The sequence below is a fragment of the Papio anubis genome, chromosome 15, assembly GCF_008728515.1.
Source record: "Papio anubis isolate 15944 chromosome 15, Panubis1.0, whole genome shotgun sequence".
Lineage (NCBI taxonomy): Eukaryota > Metazoa > Chordata > Mammalia > Primates > Cercopithecidae > Papio > Papio anubis.
Genome location: NC_044990.1, coordinates 30036994 through 30064067, shown reverse-complemented (window position 1 = coordinate 30064067; position 27074 = coordinate 30036994). Strand labels below are relative to the sequence as shown.

Sequence of the window (27074 nt, the reverse complement as noted above, 5' to 3'; positions counted from 1 at the left end):
CATATAAAATGGATGAATTTTATGGTAGGTAATCATGCCTCAATAAAGTTGTTAAAAAATTAGAAGGACTTTGCCTTTGCAATTTGTTAGGGTAAAACTTTATTGAAGAAAGTATTTCCATATTGCAGGTTGTCAAGTGATTGCTTTTTCCTCTGAACAAATACTGACCGTAAACTACTAGAAGCTAAAACAAAGTTTTGATTTTTTAATCAAAAATTCCTTTTGGATGTACATTGGACATTCCTAAGGATACACGTTTTAACTGTAGAGTGTAACAATAGGAACTAACAATAAATAATCAGGTTGGTATTACGTTTTATGGAATTCACTTTGACTTTAGTAGTTGTTTTTGAGACAGGATCCTGCTTTGTTGCGTAGAATTTCTTAATTTTCCTTTCCTTAATAAATACGATATGAGGAGAACCTTCTTCATTGCTTATATTGGATAATAGTATTAAAGTTAGAAATAGCCTATGGGAAATTTACTTGATTATTTTCTTCAAGGAAATATGCTAAAGAAAACGCTGATATAGGATGCTTTTAAATTTGTAAATTGTTTCCTCATAATCTTAGCAGTTATAGGAAATGAATAAAAAGAATAAAAAACAATTGGAAAATGGTTAATTTCATTCAATAAATATGTATTTAGGGCCTACCATGTGCCTAGGCACTGTTCTTAGAAACAGATTGTGAAGGACTCTTACTATATTACTTTCTTTTATTCCTGGCTACCAAAATAATGTATGAGGTTGAGCTTAATCATTTAAAAAAATGTGTAAACTTAAATATTTAACTTTTATTGTTTACAAGGTAATTTCAGATCTCCTGTAATTCTCAATTCTGTGACCGTGAGGAAAATGTCTTAGTAAGGCTAATTTCTACCTAAGAAGCAGAGCTAGGACTTGACTGTTTTATGTTTTTGGGTCCATTGCTTTTCACACTCTAGTGCGGGATCAAAAGAAAAAAAAAGCAACAGTATTGTGCTGCATAAGAACAGTCATATAGGCCAGTGAGATAGAATTGAGAGTCTAGCAGTAAAACCCATGCATTTATAGTCAGTCAAATTTTGGCAAGAGTTAAGAGTTTAATGAGAAAATAATAATTTTCTGGCCAGGCGCAGTAGCTCACGCCTGTAATCCTAGACTTTGGGAGGCCGAGGCAGGTGGATTGCCTGAGCTCAGGAGTTTGAGACCAGCCTGGCCAACCTGGTGAAACCCCATCTCTACTAAAAAAATACAAAAAATTAGCCAGGTGTGGTGGCATGCGCTTGTAATCCCAAGCTACTTGGGAGGCTGAGACAGGAGAATCGCTTGAACCCGGGAGGTTGCAGTAAGCCAAGATCACGCCATTGCACTCCAGCCTGGGTGATAGAGCGAGACTCCATCTCAAAAAAAAAAAGGAATAATTTTCTTAGCAAATGGTTTTGAGCCAACTGAATATGCATGCACATGCAAGAGAAGGAAACTTAACCTCTACCTTATATACAAAAATTAGATCAAAATGGGTCAAAGACCCAAATATAAGAGCTAAAACTTAGAAGAAAACATAGGCTTAATTTTCCTGACCTAGGATTAGGCAAGTTTTAGACATGACATCAGAAGCACAAAGAACAACTAGACAAATTAGACTTCAGAATTTAAAACTTTTGTTTCAAAGGATACTATCAAGAAAGTGAAAAGATAGTGACAGAATGAGAGAAAATATTTGCAGATCATTTATCTGTGAAGGGCATGATATCCAGGATATATAAAGAACTATAACAACATAAAAATAAAAAGACAACCTAATTTAAAAATGGTCAAAGGATTTGATTAGACATTTCTCCAGAGAAGATATACAAATGGCCAGTAAGTACATGAAAAGATGCTCACCATTATTAGTCATGAGGGAAATGCATAATGAGATAGCAGTTTACACCTACTATAATGACATATAATAAAAAAGATGGATAGTAACAAATGTTGGTGAGAACGTAGAGAAACTGTAACCCTTATACTTTGCTAGTGAGGATGTAAAATGATGCAGCTGCTTTGGGAAATAGTTTGGTGGTTCTTCAAAAAGTTAAACGTAGAGTTACCTTGTGGTAACTCCAGTAATTCTATTCTGGGGTATATACCTAAAGAAATGAAAACATGTCTACACAAAAACCTGTAAGTGAACATCTTATTAATGTCATTCATAATAGTCAAAAGGTGGAAACAACCCAAATATCTATTACCTGATGAATGGATAAACAAAATATGATGATATATCCATACAATGGAATATTATTCAGCCTTAAAAAGGAATAAAATTATCTCACATAGTGCAACATGGATGAACCTTGAAAACATGCTAAGTGAAAGCCAGACACAAAAGGCTACTTACTTACTGCAAGTTTCCATTTATATGAAGTATCTAGAATAGGCAAATTCATAGAAACAGAAATAAGTGGTTGCCAGAGGCTTGGGGTAAGGGTAGGATGCTAATGTATATAGAAGGGTTTCCTTTTCAGGTGATCAAAATGTTCTGAAAGTAGACAGTGGTGGTGATTGTACAACTCTGACTTCCTGGTTCAGCCACTCTAAATAAATGAAAAACGTGGAAGCACTTGTATCTTTACTCTCATACACTCACACTGTTTTCCTCTCTGGTGCCTATCTTCTTTATTTCCTTTTGCAACAAATTTAGAGATCATTTCTGTTATCTCCTTGACTTCCCTACCTCCTTTTAAATCTATTACAGTCTGACTTTTGATTCTACCTTTGTTAATAAGATCATTAATAATGTCCTTATCTTCCAAATCCAAGTTTGCTTTTTAGGTTTTCTTTCATGATGTTTTGCCAACACTATTGAACACTCTTTTTAAAGCTTCTCTTCTGTGTTTACACTTTCCTGGCTCTGCTTTGGCTTTTTATTTTGTTTTACTTTCCATCCTTGACCTTAGTGTATTTGCCTATCCCTAAGTGTTACTGGTTTAGTCTTAGATTTTCTTACATATTTACTGACATACTCTTGGACAATTTCATTCCCGTGGCTTTGTCCATGTTCATCTGCATAGAAGTGTGTGCATTTGGTCCAAAAGTCTTGGTGACTCAACTTACTCTCAAATAGTTTGTCAAATATTAATAATTATATATTACTGTACTACTCCATTTTCATGCTGCTGGTAAAGACATACCCAAGACTGGGCAATTAATGAAAGCAGTTTAATGGATTTAAAGTTCTACATGGCTGGGAGGGCCTCACAATCCTGGTGGAAGGCAAAGAGGAGCAAGTCATGTCTTACATGGGTGGCAGCAGGCAAAGAGAGAGAGCTTGTGCAGGGAAACTCCTGTTTTTAAAACCATCAGATCTTGTGAGACTTATTCCCTATCACGAGAACAGCATGGCAGAGACCTGCCCCCATGATACAATTACCTCCCATGGGGTTTCTCCCACAAAATGTGGGAATTGTGGGAGTTCCAATTCAAGATGAGATTTGGGTAGGGACACAGCCAAACCATATCAATCACCATTATTATTGTTGTTATATAAAAGAGAAAGAAAGAAATGTGACAAAATGTAAACTGTCTATGAATCTAGATGAATGGGACCCTGGAGCTCATAGTACAATCACTGCAACTTTTCTGTGAGATTGACATTTTTCAAATAGAGAGATTTTTAGAGAATTTTTTTTTTTTTTTTTTGAGACGAAGTCTCGCTCTGTCACCCAGGCTGGAGTGCAGTGGTCGGATCTCGGCTCACTGCAAGCTCCCAGGTTTACGCCATTCTCCTGCCTCAGCCTCCCGAGTAGCTGGGACTACAGGTGCCTGCCACCACGCCTGGCTAGTTTTTTTTTTGTATGTTTTAGTAGAGACGGGGTTTCACCATGTTAGCCAGTATGGTCTCGATCTCCTGACCTTGTCATCCGCCCGTCTCGGCCTCCCAAAGTGCTGGGATTACAGGCTTGAGCCACCACACCCGGCCTAGAGAATTTTTTTTAAGTGAACAGAGTTCTGTGCCATTTAGTACATCCTTTCCTTTAAAAAAAAAAAAAAAAAAAGTCATACTTGTCAGGGTATTAAGCTGCTATAACAGAATGCAGTGGTTCTTTAATTGTGAGTTTCTTATATATTCTAGGATAGGCAGATCTGTTTTGTATACCTTTTTTCCACTGCATCATTTCAGTTTGGATATTCTTGACTTCTGAATTGTTCTTGGAAATAATTAGAAAAAACTAGGGATTGGGATTGTTGGAGGGTGAAACCATAGGGAGAGAAAGGAAGTTGAGGAATTCAGTCTTGCGTCTTAGAACTACGTGTGTGTGCGTGTGTGTGTGTGTATGTGTGTGTATATATATATGGAAGAACTACATACATATATATATGGAAGGAAGAAACAGAAATGAATCTATAAAGGCGTGAGAGTACTTACGTATTTTCTTGTTATTATCTGTTATGTTATGAATAGGACCTGTGGCTGTATTATATTTGAGAAATAGGATTTAAGAAATACCCACTAAGTTTCACCAAAAATGTTAAAATTACCAAAAATGTTAAAATTTTGTTTGCTTTAAAAAAAGCTTTTATTAAGCTTCTTTTCCATCTACATTATCCAAGCAAATCTGAATAATTGGGACTACAGTTGGACTAGATGTTGGAGGGACCAACTTTCTATTTATTAAAACACGGGAAGATTTAGCATTAGTTTGGTTAGAATGAGCGCTTTCCAACCCTTAACACACATACAATGCCTCTTTGAGTGCATATTTTCTGCAACAAAGAAAAACAAATTGACAAACATCTAGTTGAGCCTTCAAGGATTCTGAAAAGCTTCTGGCAAGGTATATTTTTTAGGATATTGGTTCAGCTTCTCTATTTGGGATAAAAATACAGAAGGCTTTTCCTTGCACATCAAAGATAGAACTGGTTAGTAGTCAGGGAGGTGGAGTGGTTTTGCTCCAAGCTATTGTCTAGGGTTCCAGGTTTCTTCTACTTTGTTGCTCTATCTTTGCTTTTATGGTTGATGCTGGTTTCACAGCACATCATACAACTGGATTTCAGCCTGTGGGAAGGAGTAAAGAGTGTAGAAGGCACACAACTTCCTAATATAAGCATGACCTAAAACATAAATGACAATTGCGATGAGAGTCCATCAACTAGAATTTGGCCACACTTAGCTGTAAGGCAGAGTGGAAACTAATCCCTGCTTGGGTGACTGTGAGTCCAGTTAAAATCTGGGGGGTTAAATTAGTAGAAGGAAGAAGGAGAGACTAGATGTGGAGGGGCAGTTATCAGAAATTACAGGGGTGGTAAAGAAAGTAAGCTTGAAAGCTTCTTTGCTTTCAAGTGTAACTGCTTGTTCTAAGCTTATCTTGTACATTTTTGCTTCAGACCTGAAATCAGGTCAGGTTCCATGTATTAGGACATGGTATATGGAGACCATAGCATGGGTTTTAGAAAAGGGTGCATTGCCATTGAGTTAATCATCATTTTCAGGCTTTTTCGGTACAGAGCTAGGAAATATGTTTTTCTGAAAGAGAAAATAGGTTAGGTCATGAATCCATACTACTATTTGCATTTCACTTTTAAGGTAGGTACTTAAAATGTTTTTCTGTCATAAAGAAACACATAAGAATGTGTTTCTGTCATAAAGACCAAAGTTTGATTCCTGGTTCTGCAACTTATTAGAGGTATCATTTTTTTTGCTCATTTTGAATTGCAGTTTTCTCATCTTTACAATGGGGATAATAACTACATCTCGTGGTTGTCATATGATTAAATGAGACAAGTGCTCAGAAATTTTTACTGATTTTATTATTCTCTATCACAATACAAAAAGGAGAGACTCCTAATTCTTCTTACAGGGGTTAGAGAAGACAGAGACACTTGTGTCATCAGGGAAGATTGTTTTAAATGGGCTGTGGAGGTTTAGTGAAAAGAAATATCCAGGTAAGGGACCCAGTGGAGGCTGTGATCTGCGTTTGTCAAGGCTGGTGCATAGGATTCTATTTTGACCCTTTTAAAAAAACAATCTTTTTTCTGATAGTATTTATCATAGTGTGTAATGAACTAGTAGTTTGTGTGCTTATTTGCTTACTGTCTGGCTGCCTTTATGCCCCACAATGACAAGGAAGGACTATCCTTTCTTTTTGATTACCATTATACCTCCAGTGCCTGCCACATAAAAGTCATACAGTTGATGTTCAGACCCTGAATAAAATTTTGAAGCATTTATAAATATCACAAAAATTTGCATTTGATTATATACATAAATAATTCTGCATTTATTTCATTGTTACCTACTGAGGGTTTCCTACTAGTTGATCTAGTTTCTTCCAAGTCAATAACTTTAATTACTCTGGAGAAGTTTGCACGCTTAATAGCATTAGTTCTTTATCAATTTTTATTGAAAGAGTAAACGAATGAATTTGCTGGTGTTCCAGTCTGTTTGGATCAGGTTCTCAGCCACAATGTGGATATACTGGTATGTTATGAAATGTGTGCCAAGTAATTTATTGTTAACAAGAGTTTAAAATACTTCAGGTATCCCTTATAATGAAACCACTTTGGTGTTTCCCTTTTGTTATGTTGCCTTAAGAGGGAGAGAGCTGCACATACAGATTATTCTCCCAAGAATTACCTGTAGTACTCCCATGGGAGAGAGAGAGAGCTCACCTGTGCGCTTGTGAGCCTCAGCACCTCTGCGCATGCATCTTTTGTGTCCGCGTGGAAAGATTCAGAATGAGAATTCTCACCTGGATCTTTAGGGAAGTATTCTGAGAAAGGGGTCAACATGGTACAGTATAAGACACTAGATCCTAAGTCAAATGGCATTTGCATTCTAGAGCCTTTTCTTGTTTGGCTACGAAATACATGACACTCAAATTTTGCATATGCTTATTTTTGTTGTTGTTATTGTCCCCTTTGTTGAGGTATAATTTATATCTAACAAAACATAGCAATTTCAAGTGTAAAACTTCATGAATTCTGACAAATGTAAGTCATGTATTTAATACTACAATAATAATATAAAATACATGTTACTCCAAAGAAATTTTCTCACGCCCCTTTGTAGTTCCTGTCAGCCTTGACAATTGACCCGCTTTCTGTCACTATAGTTTTATCTTCTCTAGAATTTGGAATTATACAGTGGACACAATTATGCACTGTAAAAGACTATACACTGTATAATATGTGGCTGGCTTCTTTCACTTAGCGTAATGCTCTTGAGATTCGTTCTTGTTGCATATGTCAGTAGATTGTTTCTTTTTATTGCTGAGCCATATTCCATTGTATGGCTATGCAACAGTTTGCTTATCCATTCACCAGAGGGAACATTTGGGTTTTTTGGCCATTATGAATAAGCTACTGTGAACATTGGTATACAAGTCTTTTTATAGACCTGTGTTTTATTTCTCTTGAGTGTATACCTACGAGCATAATTGGTGGGTCATATGATAAGTGTATATTTAGCTTTATAAGAAACTGCAAATTGTTTACCAAAGTGTGTGTACTATTTTGTGTTCCCACCAGGAATGTATGAGAGTCCTAGTTACTCTACATCTTTCCGACACTTGAGTTTTTTCAGTTTTTAAAGTTTTATTATCTCTTTTTGGTTTTAGTTTGCATTTCCCAAGTGACTAAATATATTGAAAATCTTTTTATGTGTTTCTTTTCTTCTCTTTTTTTTTTTTTTTTTTTTTTCCTGAGACGGAGTCTCACTCTGCCACCCAGGCTGGAGTGCAATGGCGTAATCTCAGCTCACTGCAACCTCTGCCTCCCAGGTTCAAGTGATTCTCCTGTCTCAGCCTCCCTAGTAGCTGGGGTTACAGGTGCCCGCCACCATGCCCAGCTAATTTGTGTATTTTTAGTAGAGACAGGTTTCACCAGGTTGGCCAGGCTGGTCTCGAACTCCTGACCTCAGGTGATCCACCCTCCTCAGTCTCTCAAAGTGCTGGGATTACAGGCGTGAGCCACTGCACCTGGCCCATGTGCTTGCTTATTTATTTATTTATGAGACAAAGTCTGACTCTGTCACCCAGGCTGGAGTGCAGTAGCGCGATCTCGGCTCACTACAACCTCCACTTCCCAGGTTTAAGTGATTCTTGTGCCTCAGCCTCCCAAGTAGCTAGGATTACAGGCGCCTGCCACCACACCCCTCTAATTTTTGTATTTTTAATAGAGACAGGGTTTCACCATGTTGGCCAGGCTGGTCTCAAACTCCTGACCTCAGGTGATCCACCCACCTCGGCCTCCCAAAGTGCTGGGATTACAGGTGTGAGTCACGGTGCCCAGCCCCATGTGCTTATTTTCTATCTGTATCTCTTTGGTGAAGTGAGCATCCTGACCTCTTCGCTGTTTTTTATTGGGTAGTCTGTCTTCTTGTTAATGAGTTACAAGAATTTTTTACATATTCTGGATAGGATACAAGTTCTTTATTAGATATATGGTTTTCAAATATTTTTTCCCAGTCTCTAGCTGCCTTTTTATATTTTAGAGTGTCTTTTGAAGAGTAAAGCTTTAAATTTATTTTTTCCTTTTAGTTTGTGTTTTCTGTGTCTTTATTTAAGAAATCTTTTCCTAGTCTGAGATACTAAGGATTTTCTCCTGTATTTTCTCCAAGGAGTTTTATAGTTTGTGCCCTTACTTTGAGGGTAATAGTTCATTTAGAATTTCGGTGTATGATGGGAGGAAAGTGTTGAGGTTTATTTTTGACATATGGATAATTAATTGTATCAGCATTTTTATTGGAGAGATTATCCTTTCCTCATTGCTGAAGCATCTTTGTTGAGTCAATTAGCCATATTTTTGTGTGGCTGTTTCTGGACTTGCTATTCTGTTTTGTTGATACCTGTGTCTTTGGCAATACAACATGGTCTCAACTACTGTGGTTTTATAACGAGTCTTGAAATCATTTAGTTAAGTCTCCAACTTTGTTGTTATCCAAATTGCCTTGTTTGTTCTAGGTCCTTTGAGTTTACATGTAAATTTAGAATCAGGCTTATTAGTTTTTATAAGAAAGCCTACTGCAATTTTGATTAGAATTACATTGTGAATCTATAAATCAGTTTGAGGGAAAATTGATACTTTTTACCTTATTGGCTATTCTGATCCATGAGCATGGCATGTTTTTCAGATTTAAGTGTTTGATTTTCTCAGCAATATTTGTAGTTTTCAGATGGGAGTTTATACATATGTTAGGTATTTTATATATTTTGATGTTATTATTATTATTATTATTTGAGACAAAGTCTCACTCTGTTGCCCAAGCTGGAGTGCAGTGGCGCGATCTCGGCTCACTGCAGACTCTGCCTCCCGGGTTCACGCCATTCTCCTGCCTCATCCTCCCGAGTAGCTGGGACTACAGGCGCCCGCCCCCACGCCTGGCTAATTTTTTTTGTATTTTTAGTAGAGACAGGGTTTCACCATGTTAGCCAGGATGGTCTCGATCAACTGACCTTGTGATCCGCCCGCCTTGGCCTCCCAAAGTGCTAAGATTACAGGCATGAGCCCCCGTGCCTGGCCTATTTTGATGTTATTATTAATTGGTCTTTTTACTTTCAACTTCTGATTATTTGTTGTTAGTACATAAACAGTTGATTTTTTTGCATCTTTACCTGGTATCCTGTGACCTTTCTAAATTTTCTTGTTATCTAGTAGCTTTTCTAGATTCCTTGAAGCTTTTTACATACAAAATCATCTTGACTGAATATAGACAGTTACACTTCTTCCTTTTCAAATCTGTCTGCCTCTTATTTCTTTTTCTTGCTTAAATTAAGTACTGGTGGAAGTAGTGAGAATGGACATTGTTGTCTTGTTCTTGAAATCCAGAAGCTTAACATTAATTTGTTAACATTAACATTTAATTTTAAGGAACACTAATTGTTCCTTAAAATTAAAATAAAATACTACCTATGATGAATTAGCATTGTAACAAATACAATACCAATAATAAATTACCTAACCTATATCAGACAGCACAAATAAAGGCAGTTGACTTTGCCAAATTTCTGAGAAAAGAGATAAAGCTATCAAAGCTATGAGATGGTATTATAACTGTTTCACTGACTGTGAAAAACTGTTACTGAGGAATCAAATATCTCTCCAAAACCAACATTTAAAAGATAAGTGTTATATTGGCTGATAGTTTGTAATTGAAATAAGAATATAAAGTATTCTAATAGAAAGTGCAAATGAAATACTCAGAGTCTTTAGTATACCTTGATAATAATAATAATGATAATTATCATAAATATTTATCATAAATAAAAATACTATTATTATTATTATTTGAGACGGATTCTCGCTCTGTCACCCAGGCTGAAGGGCAGTGGTATGATCTTGACTCACTACAACCTCCACCTCCTGGTGTCAAGCCTCCGCCTCCCGAGTAGCTGGGACTACAGGCATGTGCCACCATGCCTGGCTAATTTTTGTATTTTTAGTAGAGACAGGTTTTCACCATGTTGGCCAGGCTGGTCTTGAACTCCAGACCTCAAGCTATCTGCCCAACTTGGCCTCCCAAAGTGCTGTGATTATAGGCGTGAGCCACTGTGCCTGGTTGAAATTATACTTTTCAAACTAAAGGTGCTAAAAAGGTCAAGATCATTAAGCACACATTATAAAATATGACCCTGACGCTCTGCTTAACTTCTAAGGGCCAAAAGGAATTTAATTAGTAGACTCAGTCTGGGGAAGGCTTAGACTCGAAACTCTATGATACTCAAATGCTATGAAGCTATGATATGGAAGAAGAAAGGGATATGCCACTGCCTAGATCATTTTATGCTATTGTTGGAAAAAATTTTTATGCACATTTAATGTTAAATTTGGGGAAGCAAAGAAATATATTAAATTGATGATACACCTTAGAATTTAAGTTATAGGTTATAGGTTTGTTGGAGGATTAAATAAGATGATTAAAGCAAGGTAACTCACTGAAATTTTGTCACATTATAAGCATTCAGTAAATGATGAATTATCACTCTCTTAACTTGTGTGATTATGGGCAATATTTGGTGTGGTCAAGAGGTCTTTAAGTTTTTTTCTGTCTCCCTACTTCTTTGAGTTATCAAGAAAGAGATTATTTTTTAATGCAACCTAGTTTCATAAATGGGGACATATATAACATATTACAGAAAGTTTCTGTTGATCTTTTTGTGCTTGAGGCATTAAGTGCTCTCAGTTACCTGGAAAAATAATGGCTCTGAAATGATTCAAAGCTTTTCCTTTATAATTTTTAAGATTCCTTGCCAATGTGCTTTAAATGAACCTTCTGACTTACTAATAAAACTCAGTGACTGGGCACAGTGGCTCTTGCCTGTAATCCCAGCACTTTGGGACACCAAGGAGGGTGGATCACCTGAGGTCAGGAGTTTAAGACCAGCCTGGCCAACATAGTGAAACCCTGTCTCTACTTAAAATACAAAAAGTTAGCTGGGCCTGGTGGCAGGTGCCTGTAATCCCAGCTACTTGGGAGGCTGAGGCAGGAGAATCACTTGAACCCAGGAGGCAGAGGTTGCAGTGAGCCAAGATCGCATCACTGCACTCCAGCCTGGGCAACAAGAGCGAAACTCCATCTCAACAAAACCTCACCTCAATGGTTTATTCTAGTCTAAATGTTTTATGGTAGATTCGGAATAATCTGGGCTATTATTTAACAATTATCTATAGTTATACTTTAGCATTGATAATGTTATTGTACTTTCTTTTTTTCTTTTGAGACCGAGTCTCACTCTGTTGCCCAGGCTGGAGTGCAGTGGCACGATCTCGGCTCACTGCAACCTCTGCCTCCCGTGTTCAAGTGATTCTCCAGCGTCAGCCTCCCGAGTAGCTGGGATTACAGGCATGTGCCACCATGCCCGGCTAATTTTTATATTTTTAGTACAGACGAGGTTTTGCTATGTTGGTCAGACTGGTCTCAAACCCTGGCCTCAATTCCCAAAGTGCTGGGATTTAGGCATGAACCACTGTGCCTGGCCATACCGTACAGAAACTCTCTTATGGTGTATGTGTGTATCTATTTGGAACTTAGTTTTGTAGTCTTTTTTTAAAATCATACTTTATTATAGTACGTTGTTATTTTGAACATGTTAATACTATAATAGTTGAGGTAGACAGAACATTGGGACATACCATATTCTGTATTTTTTCCTCTGTATTTGTCTTTGGTATCAGTCCCTGGATTTTTGCTTTTATGAGTCTGTTTCTTTCGTTCCTATTATTTTTGTTATTAATCATCCTAGTGCTTTTTAAAATTATTGCATTAGCTTTCTAGCTTGTCTTGGCTGCTTTCAGTCTGTCCTGCATGTTGCAAAATTATTTTAAAGCATACCACTTGAGTGTATTACTGTACTGTTCAAAATGTTGCATTGCCTTCCGTTGTCCACTAGGTTGCTCATTGCCCTTCACAACCTAGCCAGTCACATTATTTATTCATCCATCCATTTATTCATTCAGCCATATTTATCAGCTTCTTCTATGAACCAGACAGGATGCTAGGTTCTGAGGATAAAATGGTGAGCAAAAACAAAAAGGAGCCCTGCCCCATGGGTCTGGAGAAGGCAAACATTAATCAAAATACCACATAGAAGAAAGTAAACTTTCAGTCATCATACATTCTACAAGAGGGAGGAATATGTGCTATGAGAGCTTATAATGAATTAGATATGGTCAAGGAGGTCATTGGAGGGCCAAGATCTGAAGAGAGTAGGATTTGTTACTCAAAAAATAGAAAAGAGGATTATACCAGACAGAGGGAATAGCATGTCCAAACGCTTTTTTTTTTTTTTTTTTGTGAAGGGAGTATATTTTGAGAATGAAAAACTGAAAGAAGGCTAATGTGGCTTAGACACAGGGGTGTCCAATCTTTTGGCTTCCCTGGGGCACTTTGGAAGGAAGAACAATTGTCTTGGGCCACACATAAAATACACTAACGCTAATAATAGCTGATGAGTTAAACACACACACACACACACACACACACACAATCTCATAATGTTTTAAGAAAGTTTACAAATTTGTATTGGGCCGCTTTCAAAGGCGTCCTGGGCTACATGCAGCCTGTGGACCACGGGTTGGACATGCTTGGCTTAGAGCATAAAAGAAGAGGGATCGTAGTACAAGATGGAAAAGAAGGTTGGACTTGACCGTACAAGGGGCTTCCAGGCCATGCTGAGGAATATTATTAATATAAAAGCAATAAGAAGCCATTCAAGGGTTTTATTTAGAAATAGGGGTGGAGGAGAGGGAGATAAAAGTGGTTGTTGGAGCATTGTTGTTTAGTCTTGACAATAGCTTGGTCAAGGAGGTTGGTGATGGTAGAAGAGTTTCAGTTTCAAGAGATATTTAGGAGGTTAAATCAATAAAACCTGCTGACATATAATACAGTTGGAGGTGTAAGAAACAGGGAGGAGATGGCGTCCTGCAAAACTGGATAAATAATGATGCCATTTTACTGAGTTAGGGAATATTGGAAGAGGACTATTTTGGGTAGAGGAAAATCTTAAGTTCAGTTTTGAACATGTTTAGTTTGACACACCCTTTGAGCCATTCGGGAGGGTGTGTCACTAGGCAGAATATTTGGTGCTGAAAAGAGAGAGAGAGGCTCAACATACAAGTTATTACTATTATTATTTGATTATTGATAGAAATTGAAGCTGACAGTAGTAGGGTTGACGGTTGAGACTATACATTGGGCAAGACCTAAGACTGATTCTTGAGGATTTGCAGCACTTACTAGTTAGGTATTGGAGGTTGTGTCTAGGTTAGGGGTGAGGATGGAAGGGAGGAGCAGCCAGAGGAGAGAAGGAAAACCATGAAAATATTTCAGCATGAAAGCCAAAGGAAGATTCCTTTCAAAAGGCTGGGAAGTAGTTTTGAATGCTGCTTGGAAGCCAGATTTGAAAATGTCCAAGAGATTTAATGACTCAAGGAGAGATCTGCTGCTGTGTAACAAACCATCCCAAAACTCAGTGACTTAAAACAACAGTTTATTATTTCTTAAGAATTTGTTAGTTGGTTACATAAGCCCCAGGCTTATCCAGTACTGGAACATACAAGATGGTCTTAATTATATGTCTGGGGCTTTGGTACTGCCTGTTTTCTGGGGGACTTTGCTTCTCATCCGTGTGGCTTCTGTCTCCATCATTTAGTAGCATAATTCAAGCCTTTAAGCATGGTAGCCAGCTTCTATGGAAGTGGAAATAAAGCTGCTAGGCCTAGTAAGACTTAGACTCTGAATACCTTTGAGTACTTGAGAGTACTATGCCATCTACCAGAGTAACCAAGCCAAAACAAAACAAAACCCATTGATAAGTCTAGTGTGAGAGTTGTTTGTGGAAAAAAAAAATTAACAGTAGGGAAATCCAGTAATTGATAGGCTAAGGATAACTCCAAAAGACGGATACATTGAGTGAGAGGACTGGGGAATGAAGAAAATTTCCTAATTATTCCTCTGCATTTTCTTTAAGTTTGACCTCACCTGGGCTACTAATTTCCTGAACACTTCCTCTTTCTTTCCTCATGTACTCCTTCTCCCTGGATGTTATTTCTCTATCTCTCTATATTAAAATCCAACCTGTCCTTAGAGGATTAAAGTCTTTCTTAAAAATCTTTCTCTCCTCCTTTGCACTTTATTCTCCGCCAGTTCTGAAGTTTAATTTAGTTTTCAACCCAATATTTATTATTATTATTTCTTGTCTCCTGTGTGTTTGATCATGATCTTCACTCTTCATTGCTCCCTAACTTGCATGAAGTTCTCAGTAAACTTATTATTCTTCACACTTGCTCAGGTGCTACTTCCTCTGAGAAGTCTTCCCTGGTTTATCCCCTAATCATTTATTGTTTTGTACTTTATGCATATTTTTATTGTTGTATATCATAACACATACTTGTTTACTTACATGTCTTGAAAGTAGAAAATTACAATGTCTAATGTGTTGCCTTTCATTAAATAACTCCTGAGTTATAGCTTGATTTCTGATCCCCATTCTTACTTTTTTTTAAAAGGCCCCACATGTTAACAATAAAATATATGTATTTATGATGACCTAATTATTTCTTTGATACTGTGCTGAGTTCATTGGTACTAGGTCACTGCAGTAAACGATAAAGAAAAGTTATGATTTGGTATATGAAGTAAAAAAGTACGAGAAATAATATATGGTCAAGTTTTTTATATCTCTTTATAAAGCAAGAATGAATATATGAGGTTATGTTTTCAGTGGAAGTATGTACATATGTAAATTCTCAGTATGCATCTTATATATTGAGCTGGATGGAGTGTTTGTTATGGTGCGAGCTTATGGAATATGTTTTTCCACCCCTTGCTCAAGGTGTCAGGTAGGCTTTGCAGCTCATGTGTTTGTATGCTCTATGTATGGGCACATACAAAGGCCATAGAGATGAACTGGTTACACACACAGGGAAAGAATAAGACTTCCAGCTCTTGGAGATAAGACAGGTTCTGTGACTCAGAACTTACATTAGCATGGAAGCTTGGTATCTATGTGTGTATGTGTATGTGTGTTGGGGTAGAGGGAGCACAGGGTTTTTTTGTTTTTGTTTTTTTGGTTTTTTGTTTAGTTTTTGCTTGTTTGTTTTGAGATGGAGTCTCCCTATGTCACTCAGGCAGGAGTGCAGTGGTGCTGTCATGACTCACTGCAACCTCAACCTCCTGGGCTCAAGCTATCCTCCTGCTGCAGCCTCCCAAGTAGCTGGGACTACAGGTGTGCGTCACCACACCTGGGTTGTCCATGTGTGTATGTGCATGTGTGTGTATTTGTAGAGATAGGGTCTCACTATGTTGCCCAGGCTAGTCTTGAACTCCTGGCCTCATGCAGTCCTCCACGCCTCACCCTCCCAAAGTGCTAGGATGACAGGTGTGAACCACCATATTTGGCCAGGAGCACAATTTTTATTGGCAGGACACTGATAGGTGCTTGTGATCTGATTATAACTCCAGCTTTGCATCTCTTTTACTATGACTGTGTGAGTGGAACCTCATTTATTATTTCATATGACAAATGCTGTGGGGGAAACAAAAGTATCAGATCCTTCTTTCCCTTTTCCAAACTGGTGGGATAGGCTGCGAAGTAAATAGGTCATTAAAACTTAAGTTGGAAGCATGATTATGAGAGTACATATCATTTGAATTACTTTGGTAATAGAACCAGTTGGCAGAACTTCCAAGTTCAAGAAAGGGGAAATCTTTTTCTTTCCTTTTTTCTTTTTGAGATGGAGTCTCATTCTGTCCTTCAGGCTGGAGTGCAGTGGTGCGATCTGGGCTCACTGCAACCTCCACCTCCCGGGTTCAAGCGATTCTCCTGCCTCAGCCTCCTGAGTAGCTGGGTCTACAGGCACGTGCCACCACGCCTGGATAATTTTTTGTATTTTTAGTAGAAATGGAGTTTCACCGTGTTAGCCAGGATGGTCTCGATCTGCTGATCTCGTCATCCGTGACCTTGGGCTCCCAAAGTGCTGGGATTACAGGTGTATCCCAGCTAAGGGGAAATCTTGTGTTGGTACAGATTAGTCCTGACTCATGGTGGGCTCAGGTTTGATCCTCATCCAGCCAATTAGGTTGTATGCTAGGAGACATCTGTTTAGATTACTGAATTGAAGATGTTTTAAAAATAAACTTCTTTTATCTTTTTTTTACTGTTTGTTGGTTTCTATTTTTTACATTCTACAGTTTAAAAAATAAGTAATAATGTATGAGAATTTTGGTTATCTGAGGTTTTATAATAGCTTTTCTTACAGTGAGCTAGCTAAAATGTAATCTCAAATCTTGTTTATTGGGCATAATTTATCTACATTAAGTCCTGAAATCGTGCTATGTTTATGGTCAGTGCTCCATGAATAACTAAATAATTAAAATTTAAGTTGCGCTTTAGTCTAATTTTAGCAAAGTCACAAATAATTAGAGTCTGTACCATAATCAAATATAAAACAATCAAAAAGGAAATTGCACTTTTGTAAGTACATAAAATTTGAGCATACCTGGTGATAACTGTCACGTGCCTAATCTGCCATTTGTTTTTCAGACCAATGGAGAAGTAGGTTTTATTCCTTTTCTTTTGGTAAGAAGTTGAGGAAGGACTCAAAGGTGAAGGGGCAGTAAGGCTCTGCAAGGGAAACTAGGAAAAATAGGACAGTCTTCCCAAATTTAAATTGAAGTTGCATTTCCTTTTCTGTTGGCTACCAAGATGTTGACATAAGATATTTGAGTTGGCAATATTACTAAAATTAATCATTTAAAATAACAATATGGAAAACCTCACTTGTATTCAAGCAAAAAATAAACTGAATATAAACAATAATTTTCTCTGCTTATTAGTCCATTAGACTGAAACTTTGCCCAGTATAATTTTATAAGATTCTAATAAAGGCTCACAATATCATGGTTATGGGAAAATTACTATATTATTGAATCACACATGGTTTATTCAGTTCTTAAAATTGCAGTTCTTCCTCCCTAGATGTTCTAGAGTTGATGATATAGCATGGGTTACTTGAGTGTGTTCTCCAAACAGATGTCTCCTAACAATCTTATATTACAGTTCATCTCTGAAAAGGGGATAATAATAGTATCTACCCCATTTGCTTGTTGTAAATATTGTATGTAAAGCTCATGGCATGGTGCTTGGCACATAATAAGTGTTCAGAATATGCTAGCTATTGTTTATTGTTACTGCCTGTGTTTTAAGAAATGGAAGGGAAACGCAAGAGGGAGAAAAATACATTGCCACTCCTTTGTAATCAAGAGTAACTAGGGAAAAAGCATAGGGCTATGCATTATAAAAATAACCTACAGTGTTTATAAGATGTATTAATTAGGGACTTAAAAATCACTAGATTGATATAGAAATTAATTTAAATTTTTTTTCTAAAAGTAGTTATTTTTATAATTAAGATTTTCTTTTTTCATTGAATATAATTAGTTTTTTTATATTAATAATTCAACATTTGATTTTTTTAAAATGCAGATTGTATTTCCACTCCTGGTTAGGCAATATAATAACAGTGTTTAAGAGCACAGTGTTTAAGAGCCAGACTTACCTGGGTTTGAATTGTCTCCTCACCACTTACGGTGTACCTTCTGACAAGTCCTGAAAGCTCTCTGTTTGTCGTTTGTAAATGAGGATTATAATAGTGCCTATCTCGTATGTTTGTTTTGTGGGTTAAATGGGTTAATATATAAAAAGGGTTTAGAATAACTTGTGGCATCTAATAGTAAACACTATAAAAGTATTATTGTTATTAATAGCTAGGTTTTTTAAAGCATCATTTAGTTCAGACACTTCCATTTGAATACTCGTACTAGAGTTTCTTGGGATTAAGTCTCAGAAAACAGCTCTTATGAAACTCTTAATTCCATTCAGTGTTCAGAAATAAAAATCCTATTAAATATCTTGTTAGCTAGTACTGTGATTCTCAGTTTTCTTCTTTCTGTGTGTTGGCTTATCTTTAAATACAGCTCTGAAACAGATTCCTTCAGGAACATGATCCTTCTGTTTAGAACTCTTAAAGTACTGGGTGTATTTTATTATTTATCTTTAAATCCTCAGAGCCTAAACATGCCTGATATTTGGTAGGTACATAAAAAGTGATGAGTGAATGCATGTATAGTTTTCAGGAAGTAGTCTACCTTCTTGCAATGTATTTTAATGGCTGATCAAGAATAACTCTTTGTTAGGGATCCTTACAAATGTCTGAGCTTTGGCGTTAGTAATTACTGTATTTAATCTTTCTCTTGTTGGGTTGAGGCATATAGTAAGTTTTCTTGTCTTTGGATTTGTATAAAATAATGACATTATTGTAAAAGAGGTATAGATAACTACTACTGACTTTTGACAATTATCTTCATATTAATATGTTTCAGTACTTTGGATAAGAATAAGGAATATAAAAGTTTCTGCCATATTTGGCTTATTCTTTTTTGTTTTGGATTTTTAAAAATTTAATAAATGAAACAGAACATTGCAGATTGATAGTGTGTAGTCCCCTTTGTTCCCCTACTCAGTGTCACTTTCCTCCCTCTTTCCCTTCCCGTAATCAACAATTGCAAATTTGATTTATAGTCATTTAGTCCACGTTTTCTTATTTTTACTACACATATGTAAAACTATTCTAAACATTACTTTTAACAATGTGTAGAGATGCTATTCTGTGCACCATTTTGCACTTTTTTTCCTTCCATGTAATACTGTTTTTGACACAGAAATAACTACCACGTGTACGGTCACCTGATACAAGAAAGAGGTAACATTCTTGTGCAGCATAGAAGGGATGGCCTATATCAATTGGATATCCATTTGGGGAAAAAATGTGTCTTTGCCCCTATTTTGGACCATACTGCAAACTCAATTTCAGATGTATTTCAGGTTTGATTTTAAGTGGGAAAATAATAAGCTTTTAGAAGAAAACATGGGAGAGCGTCTTCATTATCTATGAGGAGACAAAAGCACTAACTGTGAAAGGAAAAAATAAGATAAATTCCATTTATCAAAAGATACCACTAAAATAATGGAGGAGGTAACAGAATAGAAGATATTTGCAATACTGTAATGTATCCAATAAAGCAGCGGTCCCCAATCTTTTTGGCACCAGGGACTGGTTTCCTGGAAGACAGTTCTTCCATGGACACAGGTAGGTATGGTTTTGAAATGAAACTGTTCCACCTCAGATTATCAGGCTTTAGATTCTCATATAAGGAGCGCACAACCTAGATTCCTTGCATGTGCAGTTCACAATAGGGTTCATGCTCCTTTGAGAATCTAATGCCACTGCTGATCTGACAGGAGGTGGAGCTCAGGCGGTAATGCTTGCTTGCCCACTGCTCACCTCCTGCTGTGCGGCCCCATTCCTAACAGCCACAGACTTGGGGATCCCTGCAATAAAAGATATCTGGAATAGATTAACAATCCTCCAAATCAATAAGAGAAAGCTATACAACCCAATTAAAAATAATAAGCAGAAGACTTTAATAGTCACTTCACAAAAGAGCACGTTCGAATAACCAATAAGCATATGAAAAGGTATTCCACTTCCATAAACATCAGGAAAATTAAAACCCCACTACACACACACACACACACACACACACACCCCAAAATGGCTAACATGGAAAAGACAGCTAAAACTAAGTGTTGATGAAGGAGACACAGAGCAACTGGTTCTGTCATACATTGCTAGTAGGAGTATAAATTGGTATAACCACTTTGGAAAACTGGCAGTATTTGATGAAAGTAAACATATTCATATCCAGCAATTCCACAACTAGGTATATACTCAACAGAAATGCATACATATATTTTCCACAAAGACATGTACTGTAATTTCATAGTTATACTATTCATAATATACCCAAACAATTCAAAAGGATAGTTATGGAGTTTGAGACCAGCCTGGTGAGATCCTTTCTCTACAAAATATTAAAAAGTGAGCTGAGTGTGGTGGCACGTGCTGTAGTCCTACCTACTTGGGAGGCTGAGGCAGGAAGATCTCTTGAGTCTAGGAGTTTGAGGGTGCTGTGAACTATGACCATGTGACTGCATTCCAGCCTGGGTGATAGAACAAGAACTTGTCTCTGAAAAATAAAAATAAATAAATTATGGCACACAGATAAACAATTTGGCAATAGGAATGAATGATCTACTATTCTGTGTAGTAGTATAGGTGATTCTTACCTTTACAATGATGAAAGAAGCCATAAACCAAAGAGACAATACTCCATTTTTATAAAGTTCATAATCAGGCAAAACAACTCAGTTGGAGAGAAGCATAAGTTAGTAAAGTTACCTTTCTTGATACAAATTTTAGTTACACAAAGGCATTCAACTTGTGAAAATTTGTTAAGCTGTGCTTTCTGGATATATGTTCTTATATGTATGTATGCTATATTACCCAAAAAACATTGTTTTGAGATCTATCCATGTTGGATGTTAGGAGTTCTAGTGTATTCATTTCACTTGTGTGTGAACAGACTGCAGCTTATTTATTGATTCCCTTATTGGATTTCTAAATTATTTCTAGTTTTCCTCTGTTTCAAATAATGCTGTAGTCAATTGCTTTTTTTTTTTTTTTAAACATCTTATACAAATATATGAGAGTTCTAGGAGGTGGCATTGTTGGGTTTTAGGGTATGCTTATGTTTAGCTTTATCAGATACTATCAAATTGTTCTCCAAACAGTAATATAATTATAGGGTCACTAGAAGTGTTGGAGAGTTCCTGTTGTTGTATATTCTTGTCATCACTTGGTATTGTCAAACTTAAAAAATTTTTTGCTAATCTTATTGGGTGTGAAATGGTATCTCATCAATATTTTAATTCGTGTTATCTGTTAACTAGTGTATTTGATCATCTTTCTACATGTTTATAGGTCATATGGATTTCTTTTTAGGTATCCTTATCTATTGCCCATTTTTTGCTTTTGGGAATTGTCTATTTTTATTGCATATTTTTCTAGGGACTAACTATATTTTTCTTCATTTATGTACAATTTTCCTTGATCCTCAAAGTCCATATATTCAGGAAGACCTCCCCACCCCCTTTGATTTTTAAGACATTACTGGAATTTCACCTGTAAACTTTAAACCTGGAGTAAGTCAATCCTCCTGAGATTTTTCCTTCAGATTTTAATCTTTTTCCTATTTCTGTTTGCCTGCCATTACTCTTTATTCTATTTAATTCATTTAAACTACAGTGGATTTTCCCCCTTTTTTCTTTTTGAGAGGTTGGTGGTGATTTGGGGAGGGAGAAATGAGAAGCAATAGAAAAATAAAAATTTGCCTAAAGTTTATAAAATTGATACAGCTATGTATAAAATGCTTAGAATATGCTTGTGATGCTTGCTGGGTTTTTTTAAATATATTTGAAATTCAGTCTAGATTCAGCATTGTACAGCCAAAGGCAATTTATTTCATTTTATATTGTCTGTGTTGCAAATGCTCATCATTACATGTTTAGTTTGTGTGTGTGTGTCTGTGTGTGTGTGTGGTCCACGCAGTGCCTGTTTTCCCCCAGATTCTCAAGACAGTTCCATGTATCCATTACTCTGCAAAGCAACTGCATTAACAGTTGAAACTTCACCTAGTACCACTGGTGCTTTGACATTTCTGTGATATTAGAGAGAAAATGACCAAGCACTTGGTAGCTGTGTTTCCCAAATACTTTAAAGGTGGTTGGTTGGTCTGGGGTAATAGGAGATGATGTAAATAGTGCTTGCTTATTTGTCTTCTGTCAGGATGTGGTAATAGCAGTAAGGGCCTGGAGTTCCTGAGCTGTTTACAACTGTCACAGAGCCTGTGAGGCTAGGAAACCTTCGAGAATATCCTGGCCCAGATTTCTTCAGCATTCCTTCTCTGTTGCTTCTGCCTTCTGCCTTACGTGCCAGAGAAAGAGCTCATGACTTCTGTCCAGAGTCACAAAATCTTGGCTGATCTTGATGGAGTCTTGCAGCATATTCTCATGGCATGAATCTTTTGAAGAGAGGTGCCAGTATAACAAAGCTTCACTAGGAAAACTCTTCCTAGAATAGAATTGGATTTCTTTTTTTAATGGTTTGATGTAAGTCAATGAAGAAACTTGAGTCTATTTTAGTGTAGAATGACTTCAACCCCCATCAAGTTTGGAAGTCTTCTCTATGTGAGATTTAGAAAGGCTGTACACAATACAATTAGGTCTTGCTTGTGAAGAAATTAGTATAAAAAATGACAATTTAGAAGTGATCATTTTAAAGCATGTTCTGTATGAAAATATACTCCAGTATTTGTAGAAAAAAGCCCTAAACTGAGTCTTGACTTTATTTTTAAAAAATCTGTAAGTGGTAAGGATTTTTGTTTTCCTAAGCACCATATACTTAAGTACCATTATCACACTTAAAAGATTATTAGCAATTCCAGTAATGTAATTTTGAAATTTCCTGATTGTCTCAAAAATCTTTGCTTTTGTCTCTTTTATAACAGTTTTAACTCCTCGGATTCCCTTCCCTTGCTTTTTTATGCCACTGATTTATTGGAGAAACCAGGTCATTTGCCCTGTATAATGTTCCACACTCTGGATTTGACTGATTGCTCCCTTGTGCTGGTGTTTAACTTGATCCTATATCCCCACTATTCCCTGCAAACTGGTAGAACTGAAGGCTTGATTCAGTTCAGGTTGAATCTTTTCTTTCTTCCTCTTTTTGAGTAAGAATCCTTTATAGTTGATGTTGTGGTATTGCATTATGTCATGAGAAACATAGTGTCTGGTCATCCTCATTGAGTGATATTGAGAGAATATGTGGATTCTGTTTGTACACTGTTACTCTGTTGGTATAGAAGGGCCCATTATAGTCATTTAAAACTTTGTAAGATGCTTAAGAATCTCAGAAAAGATTCTAACTTAGCCAGGTCTAAGGGAAGAAACATCTATTATTAATAAAACATGCAACACATACAAAACCTCCCAAACCTCTCTACATTTACTCAGATATGGTAAGAATCACTAAATTTAAAATGTAATTAGAGTGACAAAATTTACTCTTCTACAAATGCTTTAAGATTGTTTATCTTGTATAAAATGAAGCATATTTAAAAATGTTAAGAGCTGTGAAGATGTTTCAGATTGCTGTGGTGTAATAAAAAAGTACTAACTCTGGACACAGGAGGCCAAATCATGTTTTTGAGGTATATATATATTTTTACATTTAGAAAATAATAAGACTGGACACAGTGGCTCACGCCTGTAATCCCAGTACTTTGAGAGGCCGAGGTGTGGGTCACCTGAGATCAGGAGTTTGAGACCAGCCTGGCCAACATGGCAAAACCCTGTCTCTACTAAAAATACAAAAACTAGCTGGGCGAGGTGGTGCGTACCTGTAATCCCAGCTACTCGGGAGGCTGAGGCAGGAGAATCGCTTGAACCCAGGAGGCAGAGGTTGCAATGAGCCAAGATCGTGCCTCTGCACTCCAGCCTGGGAAATAGAGTGAGACTCCACCTAATAAAAAAAAGAAAGAAAGAAAAAAAAAAAAGAAAAAAGAAAAGAATAATAACATATCTATCACAGGGTTGTTTTAATGAATAATTGAAATGATTTATTTGGAAGCAATTCAGCACCCAGTAATTAACTGAGTCTAAATCTGAAATTCATTCCAACAATACAGATATTTTTCAGTCTATAGAAAATTGACAGTATCATGTGCTGTTTTAGCTATGTCTGAATAAGCTTTTATATTTGAGCTTGTTTTTCAAGTGATAGGAGAGTTGATGGAGTTTTAACACAAGTGTAGTTAAAGTAGGCTTTCTGAAAAAATAGCCTGTGGAATTCTTATTACTGTTTTTTTCCCCCCTACTTTCAGCTTCATTTACCTCTTAATTCTCCTTTGCCTGGAAGTGAATTGACCAAGGAACCTTTTCGTTGGGATCAGAGACTCTTTGCATTAGTGCTGCGGTTGCCTGGCACCATGTCAGTAGAATCAGAACAGTTGACAGGTGTGCCTTTAGATGACTCTGCAATCACACCAATGTGTGAAGTGACAGGTGGTAAGTTTTTTTGCTGGCAGTAATTCGGTAACTTAAAGCAGATTTTATCTGAATGTTTTAAAAGTGTACAAAAACAAACATCCATGTTTGTTTTTATTTAACAAGTTAATATTAGGAATTAATAGGCATATATGGTTTTAACAGTACATTTATTGATAATGGTCTATGATCTTCATTTTAATAGAATGTGGTTACTATTGGATATGACAAGGAATGGTAATATTTTTTCTACTTGTATAGAAAATGCTAGTATTTGAAGTTGTTAAAGTAATTTTCTTATCTAGAAAGATTGCCAATGATTTAGAAGTACCATAGCATTATTTTTTGCAAAAAATGTTTTGAGAATCATCTCTATATTTGATGGGATATGCTTGGTTAAGTGCAATTTTTCCCAGAGGCAAAGAGATTGATAGATTAAAGGAAACAGATAGTGAGGTCTTATCCAGCTTCTGTTTCACTTATACATCAGATTAGATAGGTACTATGCTAAATGAACAGCAAGAGAAATTGTGAAATACATATGTAATCAACTCAGAACTCATTTAATGTAGAATTAGCTAACAGGTGGATTAATTTCATATAGGTATGTATTGCGTGCCTACCGTGTACCAAGTATTGTTCCATGCTTTTGGCTTTCAGTAGTCAGTAAGTCAGACATGGCATTTTTGCTTTCATGGAGCATTTCAGTTCTCACCTAAAAATTTTATTAAAGTAATTTTAATATCAAATTCTGTATTTGATATTAAAACGTGCAAGTCTAGCATTCCACTGTTTTACTTACGATTAGGGCCTGTGACATAGTCTGCAGACACAGTTGGTGCTCTAATGAGATTCATCATAGCCAGCTACATAAGAGAAAATATAAGTTCTAATTAATATTTTAGGTGCATTTTTTCTAAAATTCTATGGGTTTTGGAAATCTGCAAAATTCACAGACAAAAAGGGATTAACCTTACACAGGTGTGTGAAATAGATAAGTTAGAAAACTGTTATTCATGTCATTAAATGCTTTCATTTTATAGAAATGCTTTTTGTGAACTTTTGTAATGCCTTCACAATTTAATTAACAAAGGGCAAAAAAGGCATATATGTAATTTTTTTAAAGGGACAACCTGTCATCTAAATTTGAAAATTAACTAACAGTTCTCTTTACATAGATAATATTTTTCGGTGACAGTTGTATTTTTTTCTGTGGCAGGGTGCACATTTATATTCATGAAATTTCAGTTTCCAGCTTTGAACTGGCACCCTTGTTAAAAATTCTGATTAAAAAAAAATTTTTTTTTTTTAACTGGGGATTTTACTTAACAGATTCTGAAAGGCTTGGAGGCTATAACATTCTCACATTGGAAATTCCTTACTGTGAATTACTTAATTTGAACTTAGAATTACGATGAACTTTTGGGACTTAAATATACTATAACTTTGTCACTAGGATCAGGAATATTCACAGTGTGAAGTGAAGTGAGTGGTATAATCAAAGAGTCTGAAAAGAACCATGAGATATCATGTAGCAGTTATATCCTTGCCTTTAGGCAATAATATATTAAAGCTACTTTGCTTATTCTTTCAAAGGAACATCTCTAGAGGAGAAGTTCCAAAGTCATCCTTGGTGATATCTTTCAATGATGCAGAAATCTTAGACAAGAAATTAGGAAGTCTTCTCTAAATATACATTCTAAATCCTTCCTAATGTGATAGTTTATTTGCCCCTTTTCATGCTCTTACTAGCAATAAGGTAAGCCGCTCAAATGTCACTCACCTTTTCATATCTCTGAATAATGTGTTTTCTTTCTTTTTTAAAGGATGTTCACTAAAGAAAGTTTTACCAGAAAAGTAGAAAGAACAAAAAAGATAATACCCACTGGTATTGCACTATCCAAATATGTAATCACTGCTAACAATTCCTGTGCATTTTTAAAACTTGAGGTTGGCTGGGCGCGGTGGCTCACGCCTGTAACCCCAACACTTTGGGAGGCCAAGGCAGGCGGATTACCTGAGGTCAGGAGTTTGAGACCAGCCTGGCCAACATGGTGAAACCCCATCTCTAATAAAATACAAAAATTAGCTGGGCATGGTGGCGCATGCCTGTAATCCCAGCTTTTTGGGCGGCTGAGGCAGGAGAATTGCTTGAGCCCGGGAGGTGGAAGTTGCAGTGAGTCGAGATCGTACCACTGCGCTCCAGCCTGGCTGATAGAGCCAGACTCTGTCTCAAAAAAAAAAAATTTTTTTTTAAGTAGTTGTTCATGTGTGTATTTGTGTACATTTATTTTTCCCATTATAGAGTAATTCATGTTCACTAAGGAAATATTGGAAAAAATTCACCTGTATTGCCAAAATAATAATATATTTCTTTCTATGTATTTTTTTAATTACATAATTATAGTCATTGTAAGCATTTTTATTTTGATACCAGGTAAAGGTAACTCTATACCAAATAACTGTTACTAGGTGTTCGGAGTACAGCAGGAGCAATAGAAAGCTTACATCTTTGTACTGAGTGACAGATAATAATCATGTAAAATAAATAAATGATATTTTGTACTAGTACTACCTACTAGTATTGTAGTACATAGTAGGGTGC

At 36.4% G+C, this 27074-nt stretch overlaps 1 protein-coding gene across 4 annotated transcripts in view; it reads left to right on the top strand.

Annotated features, from left to right (window-relative positions):
• The window catches only part of INTS6 (integrator complex subunit 6), an 89024-nt gene that overhangs the window by 34417 nt on the left and 27533 nt on the right, over positions 1–27074 (top strand). For 3 of the 4 annotated variants that reach the window (XM_003913900.4, XM_017951255.2, XM_017951256.1), the window contains one exon: positions 24307–24490. The exons of the other annotated variant lie outside the window; for it this stretch is intronic. In XM_003913900.4, the coding sequence (XP_003913949.1) occupies positions 24307–24490 (184 nt within the window). The remainder of the gene's footprint in view (positions 1–24306; positions 24491–27074) is intronic. 4 annotated transcript variants of the gene reach the window in all.